This window comes from Glycine soja, chromosome 3, assembly GCF_004193775.1.
Source record: "Glycine soja cultivar W05 chromosome 3, ASM419377v2, whole genome shotgun sequence".
Taxonomy (NCBI): domain Eukaryota; kingdom Viridiplantae; phylum Streptophyta; class Magnoliopsida; order Fabales; family Fabaceae; genus Glycine; species Glycine soja.
The window spans coordinates 36,868,873-36,882,262 of NC_041004.1; the positions used below are offsets into that span (position 1 = coordinate 36,868,873).

General features: G+C 29.6%; 1 protein-coding gene and 1 pseudogene across 1 annotated transcript; one reads left to right on the top strand and one right to left on the bottom strand.

The window, feature by feature from the left end:
* Positions 1-6,554: 6,554 nt before the first annotated feature.
* Positions 6,555-10,204, bottom strand: LOC114406696. Its single transcript, XM_028369470.1, has 3 exons — positions 9,967-10,204; positions 9,499-9,830; positions 6,555-6,945 (listed from the first exon to the last, which is right to left on the bottom strand). Exons 1-3 carry the CDS (start codon positions 10,123-10,125, stop codon positions 6,747-6,749), a joined length of 690 nt encoding a protein of 229 aa, XP_028225271.1. The 5' UTR covers positions 10,126-10,204; the 3' UTR covers positions 6,555-6,746.
* A 944-nt stretch (positions 10,205-11,148) lies between these two features.
* On the top strand, positions 11,149-13,040 carry LOC114405229 (annotated as a pseudogene).
* Positions 13,041-13,390: the final 350 nt, after the last annotated feature.

Genomic DNA, 13,390 nt, shown 5'->3' on the forward strand with positions numbered 1-13,390 from the left:
ATTTTTATGTGATGAAAAACAGCCATATGCTAAAGTAGTCTGAATCAGTGTTTTGAAATTCAGATTCGACTCGCCATTCGACTAAAAAAATGGTGAATTGGTTTAGAGTCCGATTTAAATAAACTATAATTAGTAATGAGAACAAAACAAACAAAATAGTCAAAATCTGCAAAAACAAATTGGTTCACAACGAATTTGATTTTAAAATATTGGTTTCTACTCCCCTATTGCTAACAAAACCTCTTAACCATCTTAGGCATTTATCATGTTACTTGATGATGGCCTGCTTCTTTTTTTTTTAGTACACTTCATTCTAACGTGCTTTTAAGAATTTAAAAAGTTACTTTAGTTTAATTTGTCTATAGTTGACTGAGAATCTAAGAAATGTCTAACAACTATAGTCTTTTTCTTCTGTAGAAAGACTTTGGGGGTTAATCTCTTTTTCAATTTCTGGTCCTTGGATTATTGTATTTTGTCTTTTAACTTACCGTGTTATAAGGCTTGACCCTCTTTTCTGTGATAAGGTGCTGTACCTTACCATTGATGACTAGTTCATCATCAATCAATGGGTCAATTGTGTTAATAAAACCATACCATTGCTTAAATTAGATAAAGTTATAATTCATTCATTCCCTTTTGTTAGATTTATTCAGTCTCTTTAAGTAAAATTAAAATTTTGGATTTATTTTTATGAATGAAAAAAATATGTGATTGAAACAAAAAAATCTTACTAAAAATGATTTTAATCAAATTTTCTGACAAAAATTAATCATTAATAAAATCGTTAAATAATCTCTAATTGATGATAAAAAAAAAATGAAATAGATGTATGGTATTTTCCTTTGTATCCTGCAGACCCAATAGACTTTAATTAATTATTTGTAAAATTGCGTGTGAATGATCTCTTCAAAGAAGCCAGCTACCTGCCCATAGAAGGGCATCTTTTTTATTTTCGGCTTTCATCCTCATGCAATAGTACATGTGCGTATGTAGCTGGGATTAATCTTCATAAAGCAAATATTTTAAAAATCTTTTCAAGATCTTGATAGGAAAATATTATCCTTTTAAAAGAAAATGAACAAATAAATAAGACTAAAAATGCTTTAAATTATAATGAAAACTGTTTTTTGGTTATTTCAATAATAAAAAAAAGTAATGCATATATAACATGCTGAAAACCACACAATGCATAGATCAACTAACATTAATCGAAGTCTCGAGCTAGTTTAAAATAATTAAAGCTTAAATTTGACTTGTTTAATTCATTTATAACTTAATTATTTTTAATTTATGAATTTTTTTCTTAAATGATATTTTAAATCTATCAATTTAATATTTAATAACATTTTAATACTAGTTGATAACTTACATATAAAATTAAGTGTTAAACATGTGGTATGATAATGTAGAATCTATGTAATTTTAATTTTTTATAATTTATATATAAACGAATAATTGGTATCGAACTTGAAAAGTTTAGATTTGACTCATTTAAATAATCAATTTGTTTATTTAATTAAAAAAAACTTTAATCAAGCATTTAACAATCAAATTCAAATAATTCATGTCATTTATACTCTCCTTGTAGTTAGGGATGGATAGAAGGGGATAGACAGGGGTCCTAGCCCCCCTCCCTCGAGATATTATGATTGTTAAAGTAATTGTAACTTAGTTTGTTGTATACAATTATTGGCTTTGTTACTTTACAAGAAAATAGTTGTTATTTTTTCTTACTCTTAGTTTTGATAGGTTGATAGCTATTAGTAGCTTACCTTCTTATTTTTATATAATTAGTTTTTTAAGTTATTTGCTCTCTAACTTTTTGAAACCTTTTAGATGATTGATTCCACTATTTTTTTTACACATATATATTCATGTTAGCGTCAACAAATTATGATTCAGTCCACATGTCATAGTATAATCATAAGTATTATGTAATTATATGAGATTATGTTCTTTTATTTTTTTACAACCGTATCAATTAAATTCATCTTATATATTTTCCTTTACTAACTATAGTTTATGCTCTCTATATATAACCAGAATTGCATTATTATACAAATTAGTAAACAACAATACATCTTTTACTTCAATTCATATACCTACATTTTAATTGTATTTTTGTACATACTTCCTGCTAATACTTTAAATTATATTTTTTTTAAAGCATTCTTTTTTAATTATTGTGTATTCCGGATCACAAAAAGAAAAGAAAAAAATTTAACCCCCTTTAACAAAGTTGGAGATCCATCCCTACTTAATTACACTTTCATCTATCACCCAATACATGTTATTTTTAACGATGATTTAGTATCTATAACTATCATCAGACATAATTATTCATTTTGGTGTACACATTTTATATTCCTAAATTACCATTCAATATATATATAATTGTTTCCATTTCTTTGAACCTTCAAAACGTAACTATTTTGTTCCTTTTTTGTTCAACTATTTTTTTTTCTTTTTTCTTTTAAAAAATACAGATATTTCAACTAGTTATAATAAAGCTGATGATGATATATAGCGGTATTGATGACAATAAGTCAATAATGATACTTAAATAAAAAAATTAATTCTTATAAAATTAGCCTTTTATTTTACCCTTGAGATATTAAGATCTTCAAAGTAGTCTTTACAAGTTCGATTTCAAATCAACATCTTACACAAACCTTATTCTACCATCACGACATTTTAATTTAATATGATGAAGACCATAGTATATATGGCCGAGTAATGTCGACTAAAATCACCATTGTCCACACAAAATTGGCAATAGGAGAAATCAGCAAAGCTACAATTCAGACTCTACCAACAAATTAAGCCACAGTCTGTTTTGTCTTCTAGAGACAACATTATTTTGCTTCCAAGAGTTTTTCTTTTTGTTTGAGCGTTCAACAACTCTTCAGTCGCATCAAGAGTCATCTTTCCAACATAAAAAGAAAAACAAAAGTCATTTTTCTTGCACATGCCACACAACCTTCATCTTCTAGCTAGGATAGAACAAATCATGATGCTAAAAACCATAATGCTCTACCTACCAGTATGGATTTGGTGTATGATGTTAGAACCCTTGTTGTTGTTGGAAAAAAATTCAAGTCGCACATCGATTAAAAATAAAATTAACTTTAAATATATAAGTGAAGGATAACTTTCACCCTTGAACTAACTTTTGTGGTTGAACTAGCTTTTTGTGAATGCTCTAAAAGTTAATGTCAACATGTGGTTAGTCTAAGCATAAATAAACTTGGATATTTCAAGTAAAATTTCAAATTATTATCTTATGGTTAGAAAGAAAAATCTCATTATGTATTATATGAGGTCAGTGATGTTTTATATTAAAAATTAATCATCTATAGAATCAATGAATATTCTACACTTTTAACATAATTAAAATAATTACATTTATTATTGACTTTGGAATTACATTAAAAATCTTTATTTCATCCTTTTAAGGTCATCAAATTAATAATAAATGTCCAAAACTATCTGATAATTATATTGAGAATTATCATGGAAAATAAAAAGTTATTTTTTATTAGAATAGTATCAAATAGTGCAATTCACCAAAAAAAAAATAGTCTCAAATATAACACAATTATCTTTTAAAAAAGACAATATATTAGTAAAATAAAATAAAAAATACAATTTAAGTAAAAAAAAGGAATAATACAATTTACTCCATCATCATATGGAGTAAAAAAACATGAGTAACAAAAAACCCCATCTTCTTGACATTTATTCAATATATCAATTATTCGTTAGTCTTTTTTTTTTTCCCATCAAATTATAAGTACAAAGTATTTACAAACTTCATTGATGATCAAATCTTTAAAATCTTATTTAAGAAATTTAAATTCAGTTCTACTATTCAGTTATTATATTTTCTTCTTCTAGTTAAACATAATATGTAAATTTTATCACAAATTCTTGCCGAAATTAACGAGATTCTCTGACCTAATAACGAGATTCTTTTTAATCTAAATTTTTGCTAACTTTATTTCCACTCATTCTAATATTTCTAACCCATTGTTGTTAACATATCTTATTCCAACTCCATTTTTCTACACTACCTTAACGTGGCCTAGATTTTATTAACCCACACGAGGCTACATATTTTTCTTGCTGTTTTTTTAACGGTCCTTTCGTACCATTGACATTAGATGATACATTCTTTAACAATTTATTTATTAGTTGAAATTTATTTTAAAATATATATTTTTTAGATTTCATTTATTATTCAATGAATTTTTTATTTTATAATTTAAGAAATTTTAATCCATAATAAAAAAAACATTATAAAAAATGTGATGCTAAAACATCTAATGGAGGCGGAGAAAGTACAAAATGACTAATCGTGCATGTCATACTAATAGACTTCTTGGTATTCTTCTGAGGACTGTACCTACAATGATGACTAAAGAGGATGTGGCTATGTGAGTCGAGAAAAAAAATTGATATGTAATAAAAATATGCAAGGACAAAAAGATATATAAATTTTCAAAAAATTAATAATGTTTTCTCTTTGATTCAAATTGTAAATTTTTATCTTTCTTTTTTTCCTTTTGAATCAAACAAGTCTTAGGCTCGCTTGAGTATAAAAAAACACATTATTATTTTTATAGAGATTATTGTTATACAGTTTATATACTTTATACTGTACACCAATAAGATATGTATCTTATAACTACATGTTAAGTACTATTTAGGAAGAAATACCAAAACCTACCACACATAATAGTATGTATTATGAAAGAACTATTAACTTATTTCAAGTTGAAAACAACTGATAATCATAAATTTATCAGAGAACCTTCTTGCTTATCATTTTAATTGATAGTAATAGTAGTTTCTCAAAATCTCCTTAAAGCATTGTTTATTTGAAATAATTTGAATATCTTAGTAAAAATAAAAAATATAAGGTTAATTTTGTAAAATTATTATTTTCTTTTTATATATCTATTATTATTATTATTTGTCTGTATAATATTATTTTTGTTTCTAATTATAAGATTTTTTTCAACTAATTCACGTTCCTTAAGAAAATTAGTTGATTTAGTTAATCAGATTAAATTTGTTAATTATTTGTATTATCATTCCAAAATTATTCTTTTTTATCTCTCTATTCACTTAATTATTTTTTATTAATATTTGAAGAGAAAATAATAAAAAATAATTAAGTATGATATGTAAAGAAATGATCTTATAAAAAGGAACATTTGATTAAAAAGGGACAAATATTTTTTTGAAAATGATCTTTTAATTAGAGACACAAGAAATACAACATTTATTTTGCTGGAAAATATAATTTTGGAATGGAGCAAATACTACTAATAAAGATGAAGCTTTGGAAAAAGTATGTTAGAATTGCCTCCAACAATAATACAAATATGCACCTCAGACATCAAAATTCCTAAAATTAATTTTCATGGAGATGAGTGCAACTTTACTTTGAGTCCATAAGCAGCCACAGCCTATTAAGAATGGATCTAGGTTGAGATGTCAGATGACATTAAATCCAATCCGTAAAAGTCTAAAAGCCCATGTGGAGGTTGGAATTAGTCAAGCTTGTTTATTATCTGTTGAAAAAGGAAAAAAAAGATTATTTTAATTTGCCTGTATTTTTAAATTTATGTAATTCATCTGTCTTTTTTAAAATTTAAAATAACATTAATTATCATTTTTTAATATTGTTTTTATTTCATCTATTTTTAACTGTTTTATGTATTTACTATATATAATTAAGAAAGAAATGATATTAGAATTTTAATTTAAAATTAAGTTTGATATAAATTAAAATATTATATTTCTTTGTGTTTTATCTTTCAAATAAACAAATGAGAAAAAAAAATTGTGTGCAAATTTTAGTCCAGACCCACTCTTAAAGCCCACCCAAGCCCGCCGAATATGTAACAGTTCAAAAATGGGTGAGAAGTGAGACACCACTCAGAGGCCAGAATTTTTTTTTCTTTTAAATTAGAGGTATTCTCCACAAGTGACAATCCTTTTCGAACCAAGTATGATTCCTATAGGCGGCAAAGCTAGAAACCGTATTAATAGCTATGGAGTAATCTGATTCTAAAACCTCTCCCTCATGCTATGTTTAGACCATGAAAGAATCCCCATAGCTCAGCCAAATTGATGGAACATTCGCCTAATTTGACAGCATTAGCCATAATGAAATTGACCAAAACCAAAATGGTCACGAATAACTCCTCCACACCCAGCTAATCCGTTATCTCCTGAAGCACTATCATCATAGTTGACTTTTATTGTTCCAAATTTTGGTTTGCTCTCAAACCAATATCTTAATCCTTTAAAGAAAAAATTCTTCAGCAACTGAATATTAGAAGCAGCATGCATGTATCACATTTTTAATCTTATCCGGGCATCTTGGACAAAAGGGGAGGAAGCAATATATTAGGCACCTGGATTCTTTGGTCACAAGACAATTCTTGGCAATCTTCCACAGCAGTAATTAATTTCACTGTGAGGGCTATTCCACTGCCAAGCTAAAGAGAATAAGGTAAAATGAATTAAGTTAATCCCATAAGTTAAAATCAACTTATGCACTTAACTTTTATAGAAGTTCTCTTATCTAGCTTCTACAAAATTTGAGGTGCATATCATTTACAAAAGAAAGTAAGAAACATTATTCTACATTTTACTAATCAGTTTACTTATCGGAAAACCTAATCATTTTCCGAACTCTCAAAAACATTGACTAAAATATGAGTAAACATTGATCAAGAATGTGTCTCTGATGATTCCCTCAATGACCTTTCTTTTGCCACAAATGCTGCTTCACCTTTCTTCAACCAGTTCACGTACTGCTCTTGCTCTCTTTTGTGTAGGTAGTGGAGAAGGAAATTGGTCAGACTTACTCCAATGCCCTTGGCTATCAGGTATTCCTTGAGAGCATCTTGCAACTCATCATCCAATGTGCTTCACATGGATAAAGATAAGACAATGAAAAAGTATTAGTAAGAAGACCCATATAACTTGTGAGTCTCTTTAAACTTAAAAAAGGTAACTTTAAAATAAGCACTTTTTTTAAAAAATGTTTTTTTAAGTAGTTTAAAACAAACAACACATCAGAAAAGTAGAAATATGCTTATTTTATTAAAAAGAACACCTATTTGAAAAAATAAGCTTAAACAAACTTACCAAATAATGGTTTGCTAAAATGATGATGCTAAAAACCAGCTTATGGGTGTTGATTTGATGAAGTCATAAAACTAATAAGGAAATGTCTGCTTGTTAATCAAGCCTAACTTTCTAAAGAACATGAAAACAAGTTCTTCGTTTTAGCACAGTTTAAATTCTCACAGGCTTAGTTTTATGATTTTATCAAACTACGGGCCTAACCAGTTCAGAAGATGAATAGCCAAAATGTATACAGTAACAGTTAAATGGCTTGCTTAGTTGCTCCAAATTTATCAGCAACAACTAGAGTCAAAATGAGTAATCCTATGAAAATGTATTTTTACTATCTAATCCATCAGGAGTATTGGTTGCAGCATGCCATCTAAAAATAAAAGCCATGTCAACACTCAAGGTCCATAAAGGATAGATGCTTAAATAGACAGTTATGTAGAGAGGTCTTGGTTATGAAGCCAAGGTACATAAAAAGATAGAAGGATAAGCAGAAGTCCTGGGAGATTGTGTTTGAAAATTCATTGTTTTCAATTTAATGAAATTCTAACACACCCACATTGCTTTTATGTTTGTGCATTGGAATGTGTAAAACCTCCGTTTTAACGCCAACCAAACAGGTTTCCAAACACATTATAGTACAGTGATTATATGATAGTAACACTTGCAGCATAAAAGAATTAGAAAATTATGAAGCATAAACACTTCTCTTTTATTATATTTTTATCATAGAAAAAACATTGAAGGTTGGTTTAAAAAGGTGAATATACTATCAAATTAGATATTTTGTTATGTATCTCATATTTCATTTCATTAGAGTCTCTCTCTCTTTGTGTGTATGCGGTGTCCAAGTGTTCTATATTTTAGCCATTAGCTGTGTTAGAGTGTCTATGTCCGTGTCATGTTTGATGTCTATTAGATTCTATGCTTTATAGTTAGAAATATGTTACACAGGGATACAGTGTGCAATTTTTTTTATCAGCAAAGATAGAATATATTGGTACCAGTGGTACCAAAGAAGATCATATTACAATAAAAAAAAGGTGAAGGCTTCAGTACATAGAGCCTAACATTTCCGTCAGCCAACACCGATACTAGAATTAGATGCAAAAGGAACTTCAAGTTAGACTACCTAACTATGCATCATTTATGCGCCTGCCTATCAGTCCCTTTCTAAACCAAAGCATCAAAGAACCTACATGGCCTATCGTACCAGAATTCTCCATCAGCAGAGAGTATTACAGTATTGCCTGAATGAAATAAGCTATCAGCATTACAAAAATTAAGCACAAACCATCAGGCTACCTAACTGAAGAATCATTTATATATGACTGCATACAATCCCTACTTAGTAACATATCACTGATCTCGCTTGGTTTTCCTGACAACTCGGCTCTCCATCCGCAAAACAGTAACAGAATAATCTGTGTAGGGTATATATACTGTAAGCTAGAACTGTTACCCTCAAACATCATAATGTTCACCTGTTCCTGCATTTGTTCATGACTCAATAATCTTCAGACACACTAGTGGTTGTGATGACCATTTGAAAAAGGAATGTGAGAAAGATCTTGTTTTCTGTTTTAACCATTTCCAAGGTCTGATCTCAATAAGGTCTGGCACTTGCTCAGCATTCAAAACTGTGTTGTTCCTGTGCAACCATGATGCCCATATCACTGCCGTCCATACTGTCCCACCATGCTGTATTTTTCTTCCTTCCCACACATATACCAGTATGCTGACTAAAATGTGCCTTAGTGCCTATTGGCATAGCTATTTCCAGATTTGCCCACTTATAAATGCTCTTCCAAACCTGGTGCAAGAAATTGCTCTCAAACAATAAATGTACAATAGACTCTTCAGTTTGATTGCAAAGTGTGCACATGTAGTCATTGTTTTCCATCATAATGCGTCTCTTTTTAAGAGCTCCCTTTGTCTGCACCCTATCTAAGACCACCTTCCAAGTGAAAGTTAATACTTTTGAAGGCGCTGGTATAGACCATAGATTCTTAAAGAAATCAGATTCCTCATTGTTACTTTGCTGTTGCAATGTCTCATAACCTTCCTTAACAGAGTAGGATTTGGACTTGCTCCCTTTTCATAGCCTTTCAGGGACTTTTTTTTTTATATATATTTTCTTAAATCTAAGAATTAGAGTGACAGCGAATAACAATTTCAGGAATTAAATTGGCAATTTACTCTAATCTATAACATAAATCCAATCTTTGTTCATCTTCAATCAGCCAGCACTGAATGTATCAACAACAACATTGTAAACTCAATACAAATCGACTTGCACTCAAACTAGAAAACCAAAAATGTTAGATTATAGTATCAGCTTACCGGAATAAAGGGCCTCTGTAAATGGAAGTGCTGAGACATGTAGATGATTTGAGATAATAAGCATTGTAGATGTCAAAATCAGAGCCCTTATCAGTTTCTTCATAAACATCACAGTCAAACTGTACCATGAAGCTCAATGCTGGCTTTTTCACACAAACTTTCATAAAAGCATCCCTCGGAAAAATAAGGTCTTTCACATAGTTGGGAGGTCCCAGAATAGCAGAGATTGCAACTTCCTCACCCGAATCGAATTTTCTTCGCAAAACCACATCTTTGGAATTGGGTGAGGTGGGGTCCACCACAAAGTCCCCTAAGGAACCACTTTGAGCATTCTGCAGCACCCATGAAAATGTGAAAGTGTCATGTGTGTGGCAACTGAAGATATTGAGTGTTATGCAGTGGAAAAAAAAGTGCAATTTACTATCATGAAGGAACGAATCATGAAATTTAATCTCGGAGTGTGAGAACCTGAAAGTGATTGGAGGCAAGCTCGAATTGAATCTCGGATTTGAAGCACTTGAGCAATTCGAGATCTTGAAGATGTTTTTGATGCGTGTCGCAGAAATGTCGAAAATGTGTTATACGCTGCTTCAGCTCTCTATATAACTCCGTCCTACGACACATCATCGTTTTCCCAACCAAGTTTGATCTTCGGAGGAGGCGCTGTCTCTACTCTCTCGATATTTCAAATGATTTTTGTTTTCTAGGAGTATACACAAAATCTTTTTCTTCTTGATTAAATTGTTTTTTCAAATACTATGTTGATATTTATAATACTCAATTATATAATTCAATCATATTAAAAAAATACTTAATTTAGTTGGTAACATTAAATTTATCTTAAATTTATATATATATTTTTAAAAAAGGGTCTTGTTATAAAAATAATTAATACATTTAGTAAAAAAATTAATGCATAAGAAAATATAAATTAGATTTTGTATAAAAAACAAGTTTAAAAAGTTGATATTTTTTTTTAAAGTTAAGTCTTATAAATAAAAAATGAAAGTTATATTAAAGAGTCTAACATAATTGTGAATTTATTAGTACTTGTTTTTAATTGAATAACAAAATGGCTAAATTATAATTTTGGTTCTTTTAATTTTTCTTATTTATAATTCTAATCCATGTATTCTTAATTATAATATTTGATTTCCTAATTTTATAAATTGATAATTTTGGTTATCTAGAGTTCTGATAGATTATTAATAAATAATTTTTTATTAATATATTTATTAAGTTAATTATAAATTAATTTAAAGTCACTAATTAATAAAAACTTTAATAAAAAATTATTTACTATAATCCTCTATAAATGTTTCTCCTTTTTTTTTTCAAACATTTCTTCCACATTCATTATCACGCAACTCCATTGACAATAATATTATATTAGGATTAATAATTTTATATTAAATTTATTTTGATAATTAATATTTTTAAAATTTATAATTAATTTAATAATTCTATTAATTATAATTATTAGTTAATAATTTAGTAAGAGACCAAAATCGTCAACTTATAAAACTAGGGATCAAATATTACAATTAAAAATTATGCGACTAAATTCATGGATTTAAAAAATTAGGGATGAAAATTACAATTTAAACAAAATTGTTTTTTCAAATAAAGATTAAAATAAAGTAACAGTACATGTATTCTATGCCCAAGTTGCAGTTCAGGTCAAGCATATTTACATTGTAAATTAGTACTTACTAGTGAAGATATCTTTGTTTCCCATGCTAAAGTTAGATTTTTCAAAGTGAACATTATGCATTTCATTTACCAGGAACGTGAAATCCAAAGGCTGTTGGAATGAAGAAGTGGGAATGGGAGACATCATTGAGAAGAATGGCAAAATGTGGGTAACAACTGGAATAGTTCGCAGTGGCAAGATTTATTCTTCAATTGAGGAGATTTTGTAGGTGATATGCCATCGTTTTATATATACCATTTTATATATGGCAACACATAATTCTTAAAGCCTTAGCTTTCTCTGGATAATAAACTATGTAACTAGGTAATACACTTGTTTGCATGAGAAAATAAAAAACTATATTGAAATTTCGTAAGGACTTTCGAAAAGTTGTGCTTATGTAAAGGCTGATTTGGCAGATATCTTATGGAACTAGGAGCCTTAGATCTCTTAGATAATGGTGGTAGAAGCATATCTCTAACAGAAACATACGAAAAGGTTGCTAGCGGGAAAAGTGGATGTTGTTGAGAACTGTTTGATGTTTACAGGCACCTCAAGTCTATTGGCTACATAATTGGCCGGCATGGTGTTGCTTGGAGTTTGAAGAGTATTAAGGTTCCCATAAACCTGCTACTCTTGAAGTCACAGAAAGAAATCGAACAACTAGAAGACATTGATTCCAAATCAGAGCTTTCCATCAATGAGTTATGGGTCTTGTTAACCATTACTCCTAAGACATTGGTTAAGAAACTAAAAGGAAAAAAAATAAAAATACTTCTATAAAAATCACAAGAGAGCGCAAAAAGTATCATGGACGGTAGAATTTTGCGCATTCAAATAAAAACATTTCTCCTTTTAGTTTCTTAACCAATATCTTAAGAGCACTAGTTAACATACCCACAAGTTATTTAAGTTATTTGGAGAGATGCAGGTAAATGATTTGAGGCCAGATTTTGATGTTTATCTTCCAAACAGTAGGTTTAGAAAGTCTTGTCCTGGTGATCCAAGTTTTCTACTGTACTTATCTAGGTAAGTATTACATCTCTCATTGCATCAGTAAGATTAATTTAGATTCAGAAATTTAATTGGCAAGGGATCTTTATATTGTTATCCAATGGAGTAATCGACAACCCAACAAAGAGTAATTCAAGCATATCATGACTTAATTTTTTGCACTCACTCTATTGTATCAGAGGAATTCATGCTGGCAGACATGCTACTGCATTGTGTGGCATGTGTGTGGTTGAGGCTAGGGTCTTGTAAGGTGCAGGTGGGAGGCAATGTGGTAAGTTATTTCTCAAAGTAAATACTTAGAATTGATAAAGGCATTGTACCTGTCTGTTTTCTGATAGGATTTAAAGGTAATGGCAATAGGAAGCAATAGGAAAATGAAATTTTATATCTAAAGATACCTGTTGTCTGTTAAATGCGCTTCAATACATCCATGAGAAGTTGATAGCCATTTGGGACTTGGAGGAATAGTTCTAATTCCTGGGGGAGCAAGTGAGTGAGCAACTAGCTGTTGTAGGTAATTTATCTATTAGGTTAGGATCACTTAGGCATAGAGTATGGTTATTTATTTTTAAAAATTCAATAATTAATATCTAGGCAAAAAATTCCTTGGCTCTAATTTCTATTTTGCACCTTCTTTTTGTTATATGGTTATGGAAATGTTTTTAATCAGGTATATCATGCATCTTCTGTTAGGGTTCAACATCCACCATCTAGAGCAGAGATTGAAGCCCATGAGAAACAGTGTGGTGGCATTCCTTTGAAAATTTGCCGGGTCAGAGAGGGAAGGGTCAATTTCTTTTCCTCTGACAAGGTGGAGCTTCCTGTTCTACCCTGAACTTTTGGTACCAATTCTACCTTTCCACTCTGGGCAGGGGGCAAAGAATACCAAGGATTGTAACAAGAGAATGAGTAGTTGTAAACTTGTAGCGTGTCCATTATTTTACAAAATTGCTTCAATTATACTCTTTTTGTGAATTTGGTTAAGTTGACACCACCAAGGCACCAACCTTCACGAATCCAGATCCGCATCCATCACCCAAACACCATACCCAACCACCTCTGTCTTCTTTCTAGATATGATAATATTGATTTGGGATGGTTAGGATTTTGATTAAAAAAAAAACTCACCACTAGGTCGATCCTATTAATTATTAATATAATTAATAAATACTTTACGTTTACATG